This window comes from Mesoplodon bidens (genome assembly GCF_964165515.1).
Source record: "Mesoplodon bidens genome assembly, chromosome: 17".
In the NCBI taxonomy this organism is placed as follows: domain Eukaryota; kingdom Metazoa; phylum Chordata; class Mammalia; order Artiodactyla; family Ziphiidae; genus Mesoplodon; species Mesoplodon bidens.
The window spans coordinates 67,381,594-67,400,962 of record NC_138174.1 but is presented as its reverse complement, the minus strand read 5'-3'; the positions used below and the strand labels follow the sequence as shown (position 1 = coordinate 67,400,962).

Here is a 19,369-nt window from a genome sequence, read left to right as displayed (position 1 = left end):
AAATCTGTAACTCAAATTCATGTTCTTATCTTTCTAGATGGCATAATTTCACCAAGGATAGTTTAGAATTATAACAGACTCTTTCATAAGCTTTTGGTATGAATGATTCATCTGAGAGGTGCACCTTAGGGAAAAACAGGGAAGCAAACTCTCAAACACCTAGTGTTCCGCATGACTAGGTGCAGAATAAACGAATGGCCTTACAGATAAAATCAGATGCTCCCGCTCCAGAAATGAATATCAGTCTTTTGATAAGACACCTGCAGATTTTGCAACCAGAAGTAACAATGAGTGAACAATTGTTCTGTATTAGCCAAGAAAATGAGGGAAAAAAATATAACAGGCTATGTTCCAAAAGTGAATCAAGTACCCATTTCAGTCATCAACTCAAAAGGAGAAATTTCACTAATTATCACTTATTGATACTGGTGGTACACTATCAAACTTAAATCCCTCCATCATTACAGAAGCTCTCTCTCAGCCTCAACCAATTACTCAGATAATGGTTCTCTCTAATATTTCTCACATTTCCCACGTCCCAGACCCCAACTGTCACCTTTGAACCTTTATTCAAGGAACATTCCTTCCTCCTATGAGACATTATACACACTGACTTCATACGAAAGAATCTACAATGCAAATAGAATCTCCAGATCAAATGCTCTCCTAATGACCTTGTCCTTGAAGTCCTGAGGACTCTGCTACTAATCATCAAGACAGAATTAATTTGGACTCTGACTCATCACTACCCTTGTAGCTAAATCAAGCCCAAACTGAGGATCTCAAGAAGGCCAGATTTCTTGCTCGGGGTGTTGGGGCGGGGGGCGGTGCTGGAGTACAATTATACCGGCAGAAGTATTAGGGCTGAATAGACCAAGGCTCATAAAACCACCACCCAAACTCTCTAAAACGAGAATGTAAAGAAGGACTAAAACCCAATAGTTGACAGCCTAATAAAGAAAAGACTTGTCATACTCTGCTCAGGGTCTTTCAAGGCTGCAATCAAGGTATGGGCCAGACTGCATTTCCATTTGGAGGCTCAACTGGGGACAAATCCAAGTTCATTCAGGTGACTGGCAGAATTTATTTCCTTGAGGCTGTATGACTGATGGCCCCACCGTCTTGCTGGCTCTCGAATGGAGATCATCTTTACTTAGATCCTCCGAAGCTGTCTGCAGTTCACTGCCATGTGGGTTTCCTCAATACGGCTGTTCCCTTCATCAAGCCAGCACCTAGAATCTGTTCTCTAGTCTCCTAAAATGGAGTCTTTTATAATAAAACATAATCACAGGAGCGACACTCAATTACTTTGCCTTATTAATGTAAGTGAACGCAGTGATATTCCATCACCTTTGCCATATAATGTAACTTAATTAAGGGAGTGACATGCCATCACCCTTTGCCATATTCTCTTAGTTAGAGAAGCGAATCACAGGTTTTACCCAAACTGAAGAGGAGTGGATTACACAAAGGCTTGGATGCCTGGAAGTTCCTCAAAAAGTTAAGCATAGACTTATCATATGACCCAGCAATTCTACTCTGAGTATATACCCAAAAGAACTTAAAACAGGTATTCAAACAACAGGTATCCTACCCTCCAACATTCCCTCTCCCTGTTCCCTGTCTTATGTTTCTTACTTTATTATTTATTATTTGTCTCCTTTTTCTATAGCATAAGCTCAATGAGGGCAGGAATATTTTTTTGTTTTGGTCTGCTTTGATCCCTACTATATCCATAGCACTTCAATGTTAGACAAACAGTGTGCACTTGTTATTTACTGAATAGATGAGTAAACAAATAATTTTAAATGTGGTAAGTGAAGTACAGGATATTAAGGGAAAATTCAGTAGAGGGCCTAATCTAATACATGCAGTCAAGGAATGCCTCTGTGAGAAATGTATGTTTAAGCCAAGACCTAAACTATGTGTAGAAGACAGTCAGGAGTGAAGACCGAAGCAGAATCAACACACATGTGTCAGAATTAAGAACAGAAGTTTCAAAAATCTGAAAGATGTCATATATGGTTGGTACATCCAGTGCAAAGGGTAAGCTGGCACAGTATCAGTTTGAAGAGAGAAACAAAGGTCAGCTATTCAAAGGATTTAAATGAGTAGTCATTCAAGAGTTTTTAAACACAGGCATGTGATCAAATCTGGATTTCTGAAACATCACTCAAACTTTAGTGTCGAAATTTAACTGGACGGGACCAAGACCAAGACTGGCTACAAGGGGACTTCCCTGGTGGTCCAGAGGCTAGGACCCCGTGCTCCCAGTGCAAGGGGCCCGGGTTCGATCCCTGGTCAGGGAACTAGATCCCACATGCCGCAACTAAGAGTTCACATGCCGCAACTAAAGATCCCATGTGCCCTGACTAGGACTCGGCGCAGCCAAATAAATAAATATTTTTAAAATAAAAATAAAAAAGACTGGCTACAGGGAGAGCAATTAGAAGGCTGGTGAAGTAATCCAGACTATATGATGTTAGTTGGAACTTGGAGTTAGTGTGAGGAAAAAAATAAAAGTAATAGATCAGAAAGGTATTTAAGTGAATTCTCTGTAGCAGTATTTATTAGGAACTCCAAGTTTCTAGCTTGTGAAATGGTGTGGAAAATGCCAGCATCTTCTCAGGCAGGAAAGGAAAAAATGAGAAGTTTACAGCAGGAGTCAACAATCTTTTTCTGAATAGGCCAGGTAGTAAATATTCCAGACTTTGTGGGTCTCTGACACAATTACTCAACTCAGCCATTATCATGGAAAAGCAGCCATGGACAACATATAAAGGAAAGAGCATGGCTGTGTTCCAATAAAATTTTATTTACAAAAACAGGAGTGTCTGGAGCCACAGAATGCCAGTCCCTGGCTGGAGAGAAAACGATGAGTTAAGCTTCAACTTGTTACTTTTATGGTGCCTCAAAGGCATCAGGCAGACCTGTTTAAGAAACAACTGGATATGTAGTTCTAAGGCAATATCTAGAACAGGTATACAGGTTTGAGATGTGAAGCCATAAAAATAAGTTATATTGCTTAGAATGAGTTTGTCCAAGAAGAGAAAACCCATAATAAAACCAACATTTAAGGGACAAAGGTAGGAAGAACAATCAGCATAGAAACTAAGAAGAAGCATTTAAACAAGCCAAAAATACAAAAACAAAACTGGAACTGAGTAATGTGCCAGAAGTGAGTATTTCGAGGAAGAAAAGTAACCAAGAGACTGAAATGCTCTGAAGAGACTGAGAAGACCAGGATTAAAGATTACACACTGGATTTCATGAGAGGGGGAGGTTGCTGGTAGCCTTTTCAAGAGAAATTTCGGTGGGAATGAGGAAAGAAGCCAGATGTAGACTAAAGATAAGGGGGAAAGTGTGGAAATGAAAGCAAGTGGGGACAATTCTTCTAAGACGTTTGGCTGTGAAAGGGAAGAGAACTAAGGTGGCAGCTGTGGGGCGACAAGGGGCTACTGTGCTCTCTGAAGACGAGGAACACATACTTCTTTCCACTAAACGGGAAGCACCATGATGTGAGGGGCCACAGGTTTCTTTCATCATCAGGTGCTTCCCACTTAGCTCAGGGATGAGTACAGTTTTGACTGATTGAGCATTTTTAATAGCAATAATAATGGAAAGGCGTTAAAAGACAAGGAGAATTTTAAGACACAGAAGAGAGGAAAGATAATGAGTGAAGACTGTAGCCCGTGAAGTCTATAAAGGGTACATCTGGAGCATAAGAGGAGGAATCGGCTTTACAGAGGATAGGGAACATCTATTCTTTGTAAGATGAGAGAAGGAAAAAAAATGGATGAATACATATTGAGTAAATATAGGTAAATATGGGCAAGAAGCTGAGGATATTTACTAACCAGGGGCCATGCTTGCTAACTGTCCTGTAATTCATGAAATAATCCAACACAATGAAGAACTGCCCAGCCCAGAAGGTACAATAAGAAACACTGAGATGAAGAGTTCCTGCAGGCTAATTCAAGTCTACATAGGGACTCTTTTCTCATGAGAAAAAAATGAATAATTTTTCCTTGGCAGTGGGGAGGAGCACAGAGAGGAAGAAGAGACACATACTCCAATTTCTGCATGTCTTCCTTAGAAGACTTCAGCTGCAAAAGCGGCTTGCTGGTTGAGGAGTTGTGCTTGGGATCTATAGTGACACACAGCTATACCAAACAAGTTTACAATTCACATTTTATGCATATGGACAGGAGCCCACCATATGGACAGGAGCTCACCGTAAAGGTACAGAGAACATCATAATGTTTCAAACATTAAATATATACCACCAACAAATGAAATCCACACATCTAACAGCACATTTTTATATCACCAAGCTTTCTCCTATGAAAGTAAAAGTCAACACTGATGATTAAATACAATGCTTCAGGGGCTTCTTGCTCTTTTTAACTTACGCCATTCAAAATAATCCAAGTGTAAACAACATTGATTTTTTTAATCTATACATGAATATTTTAAAAAGCAAAATTTGCATTTTATCTTACACTTTTGACAAAATGTTTGACTTCGGGACATGTACTATAAAGATTAGAGTAAAACAGTTTCTCACCTTGACCACTCCATCAAAGCCAGGGATTGTGTTAACCTTGGCGTTCTTAGCTAATAATTTGCTTTCAATCTTGTCACCCATGGCTTGAATAGCATGTGTATCAGGTCCAATGAAAATGACATCTTCTGCTGCCTGTGAAGAAATGCCAGTAGAAATTTATAACAGAAACATTTCAGTGCTTGATATGGAGTCACAATTTTATAAAAAGAAAAACCCGTATGTATATTTACTAGTTACTCACAGACCAAGAACAACTTAAAAGCAAGCATTTGAGCCAATGTATTACAATATATAATACTGTGTTGCATACAGTATATGTGTACAAAGATATATGAAAGTCAGGTCAAAGAAAAATAACAAAAAGTAATGAAGAACTCCTACTTGATATTAACAGTATTCTTTGGAAAAGCAACTTCTATGGTGGTGTAGTTATATTTAGTATTCTGCCACCCAATCTAAACAGTAAGTTCACCTTTAAAAAGCCTTATAAATCTTTGTATTCTCAATACCCTGCAGCACAGTGCCTAGTTTAACATGCCAACTTTGTGCCAGGCTTTGAGCTAAGTGTAGGGGATAACATGGATGAAAACCACAGAATATCAACTAATCCAAGGGAACATGAAACAGATCACCAGTACCTCAGAGAAACAGACAAAATAAAGTATGCAATGTTTACATCCTTGTGACTATAAGAAATGAGTAAAGAATACAGTGGGAATTTACCAGGTAGAGTTATGATTTCAATCAAAACTACTCTACATAAATCACCATTAGTTCCCCAGCAATCGGTCCACCTCTCTGTGTATATGATATTAAAGGAAACAAAATGCTAACGAATACTAATTAGGAACAGAAAAAAATACCGATGGAGTTAGTTCCACTGTATGGCATGGTCCAGAGAAGCGCAAAGGGGGTTTGCTGAGGTAAAGAATCAGGTCATTAGGTAAAGAACGGAAGTTAACTATGAAAAAGGAAAAATCAGATTGTATGCAGGGCATCATAAGAGTAAGTTACCTAACTGTTGATTCTCCCATGACCTTTGGTCAGGGTCTGTGTAACGAAGAAATCATTTAATTTACATCTCATATTCTATCTACTGGCACTGCTGCCTGAAAAGACTCTCGGCTTTAGAAAGGAGCTTCATTCTCCTTATGAGAATATCATCCAGAGTAGCTACTGCAGTGTGGTGTTTGGATTGCTCTCAGCCATCGTGAGCAAAGAGGATTAAACCCACCCAGAGCAGGAGGTGGAAACAGAGCAGGGACACAACAGGAGGAATATATGAAGAGATAAATATGTGGGAGATGGTATGACAGTTTCAACTTTACACATGCTGAGGTGAGACGCCTGTGGGACAGTCAAGTGCCCATGTTCCGGAGACAGACAGAGAGGTCCAGAGGGTAGAAGACAGGTCCAGGCTGAGATACGGATTTTTAACGGCATCAAATAAGGGACGGAATTAAAAATTGTACATGAAATCATTCAGATAAAATGTACAGAAAAGCCAATGCCTTTAAACTCAGGATGTATACTTTCCCTCCTGCCCAAAAGCAAGACAGAAGGGGAATTTTTAGATTTTGAGTTTAAAGCCTCTTTTCTTTGTGTGACAAGAGGGTAAATAACAACCATGCAAGTTTGATTTAAGGACTGAATAAATAATAATATAAAACACCAAGCTGAGTGCCACAACGGTTAGTTCTTGTCCCCTACCCAGAAGTCCTGATAAAAAGGAACACTAGAATAATAAGACAGCTAGGTCCATAGGACCCCAAAATATGTTACAGGAACCCAAATACCAACACTTACCAGTGTTACGATAACAGAATGCTGGATAAGAAACCTCTTCAGCCATAACAGATGCTCATTAAGTACCTCTCCAACAAATGTTTGTACGTAGTTTTAACAGAACCTCACTTTCTTTAAAAAAGAAAAAACTTTATGTGAAACCCCCAAAATGTAAAGCACATAAAAAAATGGAACTGCTCTGTAAGAGGGGAAAGTGGTAGTAAGACTACACCTCCACATACTCTGTGTCTCTAGCTGAATAAACTAGTCATTTTGGACCAGAGCAATAATCACTCACTTCTCTTTACCCCAACCTACAACCCAATAAACACTAAGTCAAGAGGAAACAATCATGTTTCAACTACCAACTGTCTTTCCATATTCTCATTTTACTTGCTAAGATGGAGGAATTTTTATCATAAATGCTGCTTTAAATACCACTATGCCAGGCAGATGTAATCAAGGAATCAGAATACCTACACAAAGAGTTGAAGAAATACATAAATGAGAACATCCAAAATACATTATGATTACACAGTAAAACTTCTGATTAACAAGAGCCCAGGGACCAGGAACCACTGATTAACCAGACTTTTTCATGCATTCTAATTTGAGGAAAATTACTCACCCCAAAATGCGAAATTACCAAGAAAGAAAGCTCACATCAAGCATTTAGTGACTATTCTTTCTCCCATCCAACACAAAGAAAAATAGCCAATACTACACTGAGTAACTACTCAAACAGATGTTTCAGTAAACTAACTTCCTTTCTATCTTTATCTTTTGATGTTTTGGTAGTACTCCCTGGGTTTAGCCTTTAAATGTAATTAAGGCAAATTAAGGAAGCAGTATCATAGCTCTGACTCCTGTTAATTCTTTGACCAAAAAAGCAAGGATAAGACAGTATGGTAATTGCAAAGTGATGAAGCATGTTTCAAAAGTCCTGAGTTCTTGACCAGAGTGATTTGTGTGACTTAGAACTTAAGGCCAAAATTTGTGCACTAATAACCTTTCAATACTCTACTGTTAACCCTGTATCTTTTGCTACCCATTTTCCCTAATCACCAGTAAGTCTCTTCAGCATGCCATAGCAAAAAAATTTACTTCTCAAACTATGCTTTTCAAGGAACTTGTAAATTTACCATGAATGATAAATATAATACCTAAATACAGGTAAATGTATAATGGTCGTGAAAAAAGTGGGAATTTTTTCATCATCACTGGAAACACTTTTGTAGTGATACCTAAGAAAGAAATTACAAAAAGCTGAAATCACTGCTCTGAGACTGAAGAAAAAAAAGACTGTTTTCACTTTCTAAATTCTGTGATTTTATGGTTCTGGTCATATTTTGATAAAAGAATGGGGAAAAGAGTTGGGTTTGAGTAATGTGTTAGGGAAACATTTAATTTACAACAGGCTTTATGTTGCAAATGCAGAAATAATCATCATCTGTAAAAATTAAAATGTATGATACATAATTCATTCTTAGAAATACCATGACAATTAGTAAATTGCTAAGCTATGAATCCAGTTTTTTTTTTAACATATACATTTTAGGTTCATAAGGAATTACTACTTGGATAACTGTAAAACTAAGGTCAGACAGACATGAGCCACAGCCATGGAAAAACTGCTAAACTGCCTGAAGGACCTAGACTCTGGACTTTAATTTTTATTCCGTGATAAAAGAAAAAAGAATTTCTAGTAGAAAAGACCAGTTTCAGGACTGGTGCAGAGAAGTTAGCACATGAGATAAAAAACTGAGTCAGTGAGAAAGCTTTCAAAAATTAATATAGTTATCTCAAAAGCACATATTAGTGCTACCCACTGAATGTGTTGATAACAATATGAGTATCAAAAGGAATAAAAGGAATTACAAGGTTAATTCATCTTTTCAAGACCTGGAAAAAATCTTTTCCTGCTATCTCTGTTCAAGTATTTGAACTTCTCAGACATGTATCACTGATTTTAAAAAATATATAGCTCTTTAAAAAGCAACATAGAGGAAAACTAATTTCACACATAAAACTAAGCAAAATAAAAGTGTCAAGGTAAAATCCTATACACTGTTTTTATAAGAAAAAAATAAGAACTAGAAAAACATCCACGGAGGGAAAAAAGCACGAGAAAGACATGCTAACACAGCAGATCAAACTGTGATCTATTATTTCAAAACAAGCTGAAAGACATTTTAAAATAAGAAAACATGAATAAGATATCAGAATTAGAAATGCAAAAGAAAATAAGTTTGGAAGCGAAGACTAAACTAGAGGGAAAATAAGAGTGAATAAAGAAAACAAATAATGCCTTACAAGAAACAGAAAGTCAAAGGAAGAAACTTTTTAAAAATTTAAATAGAAAAAAAAGAAATTTTTTCTAAAATGCAAGAGGAAATGGCAAATTCTAAAGATAAACAAAGAACATCCAACATACGGATAAGAGGAGTCTTTGGCCCAGGGGGTGGGGGGGTGGCGCAGGGGGTGGGGGAGACTAAAACAACGAAAAAGTACTAAAAACCATAACTCAAGCAAACTTTCTTAAAACTGAAAATACATATTAAACATACTACAGTATACCTGAAAAATTCAACCCAGAATGAACAGTACCATGATACATTCCAGCAATACTACTAAAGGAAAAAAAAAAAGAATATGTGACTTGTACAAAAGGAAAGTTTAAATTCTCACCAGACTGGGGCTTCCCTGGTGGCGCAGTGGTTAAGAATCCGCCTGCCAATGCAGGGGACATGGGTTCGAGCCCTGGTCCGGGAAGATCTCACATGCCGCGGAGCAACTAAGCCCGTGTGCCACAACTACTGAGCCTGAGCCCATGAGCCACAACTACTGAGCCCGCGTGCTGCAACTACTGAAGCCCGCGCACCTAGAGCCCAGGCTCTGCAACAAGAGAAGCCACTGCAATGAGAAGCCTGAGCACCGCAATGAAGAGTAGCCCCCGCTTGCCGCAACTGGAGAAAGCCCATGCGCAGGAACAAAGACCCAATGCAGCCAGAAATAAATAAATGAAATAAATAAAACAAACAAACAGAGAAACCAATGCATCTTGGAAAGGTGGCTGATTAAAGGCCTGAAGCAAGAAATGTAAAACATGAGCCTAGAATATCTTGTCAGATCAGAGAGCAAGGAAGCTATAAAAGATTCTGAGGGTCAAGTCCAAAAGACCATGAGCCAACTTAGGTCCCCCTGGCCAAAGAGGGACAACTTGAGATTCACTAGTAACTCCAACAGATTTAAACCTACAAAATACGTTTAAATCTATGACTTCATAATGATACTTTTAAAAAGAACTGGTTAACTGGTTAACCAATTTACTCAAAAACTAGTAAATAAAGGTAAAGAATGATACACTCATCTTGCTCTTTCTATATGAATTACACCCCTAGGAAACCAAACAATAAATGAGGGGAAGAGTCTCTTTATAAATATATTCCAATTAATTAATGAAAAAGATGTTAGAATTAAAATATCACCATTTTGCAATCTAATGAAGCAAAAGCTATAGACAGTAAGCTTCAAAGGCTGCTTAGATCTTAAAAAGCAGTAACAAGACATGTGCCTCCTACAGTCTTGGTCAAAGGAATTGAAACCTAAGTCTGATCCCCATCTCTGAAGCCAGTTTGCCAATCTGTAGGAAATGCCAAAAATGGAGGGAAATGCAGAACTGCACCGTGATTATGCAATCAGCTAAGTCAAGACTGAGAGACACTCTACCGGTCAAACAGCCCAAGGTTCATCAACAGATAAACTGCAGGGAAGAGAAATGTATGTGAGGAGAACCTATGGATTGAGAGACATTTAGAAGACATATCAGAGGTGAAAATAAATGGGCAAGACAAATCACAGTGTCTAGGGATGCACATTTGGACCATAGAATTATTTTAAAATGCATGAAAATGATTACTATGTAAGTCAAAGTAGTGGATACATCCAGGGAGAGACCAGAGGTTAGGACTGAGATGGGTCACACGGACAGGCCTTCTGGGATTCAGGGCAAATGTCTCATGACTGAACCTACGTAATGGCTACAAGATTCCTCTCCTTACGCAAGCCCACACTGGGTCTGCATAGTTTCTTTCTGTATCTGTCTTTTATTCTACAATAAAAACTCTGAAAACATTCTCAGAGTAGCCACCAGCTTATAGGAGTAAAACCAACACCTAGAACAGGAGCAGCCACAGCAGCAGCACCCACAGCCAGGGAGGCGTTTCTCAGGCCGGTTTGCTAACCTCTTCAGGGGACTTTTTTGGCTTTTAAAAAAAAAAAAGAGAGAGAGAGAGAGAAAAAAAAAGAAAGTGCATTCTCATGTTCGGCTGGGATGCTTCAGTAGATGGTTATTTTGCACAAAGTGAAGCCTGATGAAGTGGTAACAACGACTGCCACTATAGGTTAAATGTGAAAACTATAAAGTACAAAACATCACCTTTGCTGGCTCAACCGGACAGCATCCAACCTCTGCAGCATCACTACTTCCAAAACACTCATATTTTGCTCTTCGTATGTGGTCCAAGAAGAGCTCATGAGGATGGTGGCGGAAGGGTTGATCTGGGATTCCGTCTGACTAGTGTCTGTTTGCAAAGAAAAAAGATCTTCCTGTTGCCATGAGCACTGCTGAAATCACAGATGAGCTTGGACTGACTTCTCTGAGCAACAGAAGCTGGTCCATCAGGCCACCTGTGGCAGTGGAGGACTAGATTGCTGTCCAATCCGTGATGAAACCAGAACTCCTCAGGGAGAACTCATCTTCCTCCTGCTTTCCTCCTCTCCCTTTCACTACCTCCCCTTAACTCACCTGTGGCACACTGCGCTCACTGTGGACTGAGCACCTGAAGCTGTATGTCATTACACTTTTGGTCACAGTATATTACACTATACTGTAAATGTGACAGGTGCAACCTGCAAACTGATTTCTTATTTAATGTAAATAGTTTTTGCTTCCAATGAGACCACTTCTGGTATTTGATACAATATTACTCAGCCCTTTTTTCTTTTTTTTCTTAACTTAAAAACAAAAAACTCAGTTCAGTCCCAAGAAGGAATTTCAGCCAAGCTGGCACTCGGGCTCTAACAAGTTACTGTGTAAAAGAGGGAAGGCTCCTCCTCTTGGCTTATGACATCGGCGTTGAACCTTGTTTTGGTGGTTAGCTTTTAACCTGCACTCAGTGTACTTTTCAAAATAATGATTAGAAATAAAAGATAAGGACAACATTTGAACACACAGATGGGAGAAACATTCCTAGTGTAGTTTCCATGGTCATCAGTAAATACCAGTTGGCTGGGTCTTTACCCCAAGATTGGGTACAAGGTACGGACGAGCACTTACTGGAAGTCCCAGGCTGTGCAGTGGGAATGATTAGAGAAGACCAGAATGTGAAACCTCGTTCATTTTCCTCAACACTAACTGTGGGACATCCATAAAGGGAGGTACAGAACAACCCTGGCAGAAGGTGCCATCAGCCTCCAACCCCCTACATATATAGGAGTCATTTTCTTTAAGTGCTAGTCTGCTCCTTGCAAATTAAGAACCCAATTTATGCAACTCACTGGGAACAGAACCTTGAAGAACTTGACTGCTGTGGAAGAAGGGTAGTGGAAGGGAGACAAAGACTTTTTAAAATTCTAAACATAAATTTATAAACCAGCACAGCTTTTCAATTTGTTTGGGATGCTAATTGCAAGATCGATTGAAATCTAATGACATGCTTACAAACTGCATTTAACTTATGACACACTGTACATGTTGTGAGTTAGTTTAACCAAAGGAATCTGTGTCTTTCTCTGTCAGTATTACTAGTATCTGGATTTCATTCAGTCTAATGTATATTCTGTATTAAGTGTCCAGTTGGCACAATGCACTCAAGTCATATTATTACTTCCAGATGATAGCCACGCACAATATTTAGTTAGAGAAACAGTTTCCACACTGTAACCATTGGCAGAAGTCAGGTTTTCTAGTTAAGGAATATTGTTAAATACAAAACCTTGTTTTTCACACATAGGAAGTGAACAATACAGCAGTAGGACACCTTCCATTTCTAGTATTTGACAGCGGAATGGTTTTCATTTCTATTTTTCAGCTATTATTAAGTCCAAAAAGTTAAATTTTTTTTATTAAATGTTCTGGGTTTCTGACAAAGGTACTTAGGGCAAAGAAGAGGTTTTTGGTACTTATTAATTTCATAGAAACCATTTAAATAAACAAACTATGAATCTCTGAATATCTTTGTACTTTTGGGGTAAGCTTTTCATGTGGAAAATAGTTTATTTTTAAAACTTCTAGTTACTGTAGTCTATGTTAATTTTGTAAATGTTCTTTCCCTTTTAAAAGACTAAGATTGAAGTCTGTTAGTGTTTGCCATTTTTGTGTGCATATCTGATTTCTTTTTATTTCCCTGTAATCAGCACTGATACCTATTTCCCGAGTCTCCTTGACTGCTAAGAAGAAAGAGGCTGGGCGTTCAGCGTCCACATTCTACACTCTTTGTGCAGATCAGGACACTAAAAAGACATGAGTTAACAGAAACCTGAGTGGGCTGTTAACCTTTTTTTTTCTTCGGGAAATGTAGATGCAATAACATTTCCAGCTGAAAGACTCAGATTCTAAGTTCCTAATGTTTAAGAATGCAAATGAAGTATTCTGTCTTTTCTGAGCCTGGAGGTGTTCTGTGAGAAAACAGAAAGAGGTTTCTAGGATTAGTTCCACAGATTTCCTTTATCATGTAAAATCTTAGACTGGTTGCACTGGCAAGAATCAAAGAAAAGCAATACAGAAGATACCCAGAGAAAATGAATTCAATAACTTCTTTAGCAATAACACAGAAAATTAGAGTTAACTAAAAAGTCAGCCTTTTGGATAAATTTTAGCCTTCCTCCTTTAAAGAAATTCTAGTTTTAATATTAGAACATTTTTTAAAAATATATTAGCAAAATATTGATGATCAAGTCAATGACACTAAATTTTCTTGGATGAAATTGTTAAGTTTATCACTCAGCTACCTGGCATTTTCAAGAAGTTAAGCTTATTTTTGCTTTGTAATAGTAATAATGCTTTAATTAAAGATGCAAGTACAGCTGTGAACTTCTTGTTGAATTTTCATATAGATTGATCTTCTTGATATTTGAAATAGGATTTTATGTTGAAATGATTTTTAAAAAATAAAATAAAACTTGAATATATAAAAATTTTTATTTGTTTATATAAAATTATTTATGTAAAACCTTGAACTCTTTTAATAATTTCAATTGGATTGAACAAAGTAGGACATTCATGATTCGAGGTCCCAATGATCTAAAACCCACAAGGAATTCTATTTCAAATACAATAATTATATAAGGTTTAATGCATATTGAACGGGGCTCCCTGTGGGAATGCGTTTGTGTTCCAGTAATTCTAATAAATGTTACTGTAAAACAAAAATTTTTTAAAAGATGTAGGCACAAATGTTAAAGTATTTCTTCTAGATGTATTTTTTAAGAGGATAAGGTAAGAAGCTTCATATTTAAATATGGTTGTGTATTGCTAAGGTTCTCCTTATATAAACTGGTCATAGGAATTATTTAGTTATGAAGTTGTAATTTCCTTCTTTTGTACTTCCCATAAAATACTTTTAATTTTATATCTCAACAATTTGGATATTAAAAATGAGTTGTTTTCATTTCTCCCTGATCCAATTATTTTTATTGTTTCATGAATACTAAAATTAATTGGTACTTTCGGATTGAAAACTAATTTCTCCAGTTCAATTTTGGAATATACCTTATAACAACTATGGAATTAGATGAGCAATTTTACAGTTTAAGTCTTAAAAACGATTTAATAATGCTTCAATTAGCATGAGGGAATGTTAACGTAGATGCCTCCTGACTCACCTTCCTGTTCATTCCTCACAGTCCATTAATATTTACTGCTAGTAGTAAGCTGGTAAACAGGTGAAAGGCTAGAGATCTTGTGTTTAGTCCAAACACTGGATACTAACTTTAATTTTTAAACGTTTAAAATTGGTCTGGGATATTATCTGAATTATGTACTCTTTCTATTTCCTTTGATAATATGAATTTTTTAAAAACTTGCTACAAGTAGAAGTCCTTCCACACTCTGTGCTTAATTTACTGCTTTCTGGAACACATCAAGTTCTCGATACCACCGCTGGATGGAAATCAGAGTCATGTGGTTTGAATAAAGCATGCTCTACCTACAGTTGGGATATTCTTTTTTGTTAGCACATTTAATTGCTGTGCTCTAGTACAGCCTACATTATAAAGCTTATTTCAAATAACGAATGGAATGCTAAAAAAGCAGAGATCATGATTTCCAGTTAATTGCCTCGAGCAGCTAATTCCTCACACTACTCAGTCCAACAGGCCAACCTGCTACTTTCACCCTTTATTTTGGCTATTAACAAGGATGCAATGAAGTGAAAGTGACAATAAGATGTAGTGGAATGACCCAAGTAGAGATTAATTTATCTCTAGGTAGGAAACTTTTTTTTTATAAAGTTTGAAGGGAGTAAAAGAACAAGGAATGCATTAATATTAACAAGAACAACAATATGTATTTTACTTACTTATTTAGCACCATCTAAAAGGCACTGTATTAAGGCTCACTTTACCCTAAAAACCATTTTGTACATAGATAAACATTTCAGTCATCGGGTTCTAGTTGGTTTACAAAGTTAGAAAGTCTTCAATTTATTCTAGAATTACATAGTAAAATATCTTAACTAACATTCCACAGTTTTTTAAGTTTTTTTTTAATTTTTTTTAATTGAGGTAGTTGATTTACATTGTATTACTTTTAGGTGTACAACACAGTGATTCAAAATTTTTACAGATTATACTCCATTTATAGTTACTATAAAATATTGGCTATATTTCCTACGCTGTAAAATATATCCTTTTAGCTCGCTTACTTATTTTATACATAGTAGTTTTGTACCCCTATTTTGCCCCTCTCCCGTTTCCTCTCCCCACTGGTAATCACTAGTTTGTTCTCTATATCTGAGTCTCTTTCTTTTTTGTTATATTCACTAGTTTTTGAGATTCCACATAGAAGTGATAATATACAGTATTTGTCTTTCTCTTACTTTACTAAGCATCATATCCTCCAGGTCCATCCATGTTGCTGCAAATGACAAAAACTGCATTCTTTTTTATGGCTGAGTGGTATTCTATTGAGTATCTACACCACATCTTCCATATCCATTCATCTGTTGATGGACACTTAGGTTGCTTCCATATCTTGGCTACCGTAAATAATGCTGCTATGAACACTGGGGTGTATTATCTTTTCCAATTAGTGTTTTTTAATCATTTTTCCTCCAAAAAAAATGGGGCTACGAATCTAGCAGGACATAAATAGTCATTTCTACTTAACATGTCAGTAAAATTAGGATCTGAGAGATGAAATCAAATGCCCACCACACCTAAACAGGTAAAGTGATAGAAATAAGATAAGATCCAGGGGCTTCCCTGGTGGCGCAGTGGTTGAGAGTCTGCCTGCCAATGCAGGGCACACGGGTTCTAGCCCTGGTCTGGGAAGATCCCACATGCCATGGAGCAGCTGGCCCCGTGAGCCACAATTACTGAGCCTGCGCGTCTGGAGCCTGTGCTCCGCAACAAGAGAGGCCGCGATAGTGAGAGGCCCGCGCACCGCGATGAGGAGTGGTCCCCACTTGCACAACTAGAGAAAGTCCTCGCACAGAAACGAAGACCCAACACAACCATAAATAAATAAAAATAAATAAATAAATAGATAGATAGATAGATAGATAGATAAAAGATAAGATCCAAACCAGTGGTTTTATCTGCAGCTCTGCTGCCTTCTCATGTCCCAGGTTCAGGTGGCATGTGCTGACCACTGGGAAGTGTCATACATAAGTCTGCCTGACACAGTCCCAGGACACACCTATTTCCTCAGCACCCATCTGACTAGTGCCTCTTTTCACTCTCCAAAGCATGTTTGTTTGGACAGACCTGGTTTCTGAATGCAAAGGGTTTACAGTCTAGTAGAACAAACAACACATACCAAACAATAAAAACAATAAATGGTAGAGAGTAGTAAATGCACTAAAAGAGGTTAAAAAAAAATCAGGCACTGTGAACAGAGTCCAACAGAGGAATCAGGAAGGCGTCACAAAAAGGGTAGCATTTGAAGGAAAAAAGACAACTAGGGTTTGAAAAGGCAGCATGGAAAAACAAACATTTAAATATTCAGGAAAACAGTCCTCCCACTGGTCTGTAAAAGGTTCTAGGATCTTCAGAGAATCATGATGAAGCTACACGCAACCAGTGTTCCTCCTAAAGGGTCACCCCCCCTTCTCTTAAGCCTTACAACAACCAGACCTCAACTGCATACTTCTTCAGTAGACAGGTAAAGCCATGCATTCACTCTACAAATACCTGCTAAGCACCCACTCTGTGTCAGGCACTGTGTTAAGTCTAGGGAAACATTGATGCACAAGACGAAGATGTACCACTGCCCTCTTTTAGTTGACAAACCAACTGGGAAGACAGGACACAACAAGCAATTAAAATCGCAAGAAAGCATGGGTGCTGTGACAGAGAAGTACAGTAGGATACTCTGGGAAACTAATGGTAATTAGAATAAAGCATACATGGATGGAAACTGTCAGCCAAATCAACAGAAGTGTATTGCAATGATACCTCTACATATGAAGTGGCAATATTTCAATCATCAACTGCATAAACAATAGAAGACACGGGGATTCTTTCCAGACAGAGATTCCCTCCCCTTTGCATCAGAGAATTTTTCCCTTCTGTTCACATTAAATTTTGCTACAATTTTAACATGCTCAAATCACCTGATATGTCTGTCTTTCTCAGAAAGTCCAACCAGGGCCTTTCTAACCTGCTAGATAAATAAGACTTGAGAATGCAATCTTCTCCTTTCAATTCAAGCCTTGTAACTGATGAGGGCGAAAATGGACATCATATATAATAGATGAAGCATTATTTTATATCAACTACCAATAAGCATAAACATTAATTTCAGTAAAATTATCTTCTTAAAACATTTTACCAGCCTGTGCGACCCCTTGAAATGTACGCTATCACCACCTTACGTAGCCTTTTGAAGTTTTCAAGTTATGACTGACACCACCTATAAACTCCACACCTCCCATGGCTCTTGAATCATATAAAACAACTGTCAAGCAGGGTTTTAAATTATATTCTTGTATTTTAAAAAGGCAGGAATTAGAAGCAGCAGAGTGTAATGGTTAAGAGCAGGAGGCTGCCTAAACTCCAGTTCTACCATAAACTACCTGGGTGGCCTTGGACAAGTTTCTTAACTACTCTGTGCCTCAGTTTCTGTATGTGTGAGGATTAAATGAATTAATATATGCAAAGCACCTGGGACAGAGGGGACCCTAATGAGCTGCTGTCTAGCTGTGAAGGGATTCAGAAGGCACAGCTGGCTGTAGCTGTGACTGGTGAGGACTCCCCGCCCGCCTTCCCGCGTGCAGGTGTTTAATGCATTCCAGGAGCCTTGTTCCTGAGAAGGCAACCCTTCCTGAAGAGGCTGAACCTACTTCTCCCCCACACCCTTCATCTCCTCCTCTCAACCGGCTCCTTCCTCTCACCCTAAAACCCTGCTTGCGTGTAGACTTGCTCATCCTTCCATCACACGGCTAAAGTTGAGGCAAGCAAGCAAGCCATGGCTCTCAAAGGAGAAAAGATGTCGCTCAGACAAAATTTTAAATGCCCACACAATCACAGCAGCCAGCCAGCCAGCCAGCCTCTGGTAACAGAAATTACAGCAGGGCAAGCACAGATAGTGCTGGAAGGCAGGCAGAAACGAAACTATTGTGCATGCCAGCTTGAGGAATACAGGCTCTACAGACAACAGTAAGCCACTGAAGGATTCTGAAGTACTTCAGGGAGATCAGTCTGGCGCCACGACTGACCAGGCTCCAAGGAGGAAAGATTGAGAGGAAGTGATCAGTGGTCCAGGAGAAAGACATGAGTGAGGAAGTAATATGACAGCAGTGGGAATTCAGTAGAGAGAAAAGCAGTGAGAAAAGCTGCAGTAATACTAATTAATAGTACACCTGGCAATGGATTTAGGGAGAATGACTGAATTAGGAAGTGCAAGGGAGGGGAATGGTCAAAGTTGACTATAAGATTTGCAGACCAGAAAACAATTCAAACAGGAAACCGAAAAGCAGGTTCTGTTACAAGGATAAGTTCCACTTTGCACATAAGTGACCTGTCAGCAGGACAACCAGAGGAGACTTCCATGGGAGACACTCTCACATGGACCTGGCAATGTCTTCAGTAAAAAAACAGACACCAAACCAAATACAATTTCTTGGGATAAACTACCCTGCTGCACTTGAAACCTTAAAAAGTTTATGATATCACATTTACCTGTAAAATCACTACAGTCATGAGCTGTGAAATACTTCTGAGAGATTTTAAATATTTTACTCATGTTATTACTACATTAAATACTTCACTTCCAAATCAAAAAGGGTTTTTGGAGTACTACTGTTCATGCTCTGTGCCTTAGAATGCTTTTCAGTTTCAAAAGCTCAATTTTGACACAGCAGTTACTCTACTTGACCAAAGACTTCAACTCTGATTTAATAATGCTATTTAATAACAAATAAACTTCAAAAGTCTTTTTGAATTTTTTGGCTTCAATATCCACACTAGAAATTGCATAAAGAGAACACTGGAAGTCAGCAGAACACATAAACGAGCCATCAAAGATGAACTCCATGATCTGGGATGATGTGCCGAGGCATTTTCACAGAACACTAAGGCCCACCCACCATACCAGTCAGAAAACAGCACTCTGATGCTGTAATATTAATCCGCCATAGGCCATTTCCAACTATCCTAAGAGGAGGCTAGACTCTAGTTAAGACCTACCAAGAAATAAAAGTAATTTGAAATAAGTCTTCTATCTTCTTTAGGTTACCTATAATAAAGCCCTAAAGAGATTCAGTACTTTTCCCATATGGTTGTCCAGTCTAGTAA

General features: G+C 38.1%; 1 protein-coding gene across 2 annotated transcripts in view; it reads right to left on the bottom strand.

The window, feature by feature from the left end:
* The window catches only part of PCCA (propionyl-CoA carboxylase subunit alpha), a 359,511-nt gene that overhangs the window by 266,688 nt on the left and 73,454 nt on the right, over nucleotides 1-19,369 (bottom strand). The window contains exons 1-2 of one of the 2 annotated variants that reach the window (XM_081214649.1): nucleotides 10,791-10,915; nucleotides 4,568-4,699 (exon numbers count right to left, since the gene is read on the bottom strand). In XM_081214649.1, the coding sequence (XP_081070775.1) occupies nucleotides 4,568-4,648 (81 nt within the window). In that variant the 5' untranslated portion in view covers nucleotides 4,649-4,699; nucleotides 10,791-10,915. Of the gene's footprint in view, nucleotides 1-4,567; nucleotides 4,700-10,790; nucleotides 10,916-19,369 lie in introns of those variants that run through there. The other variant, XM_081214648.1, reaches the window with a different exon arrangement.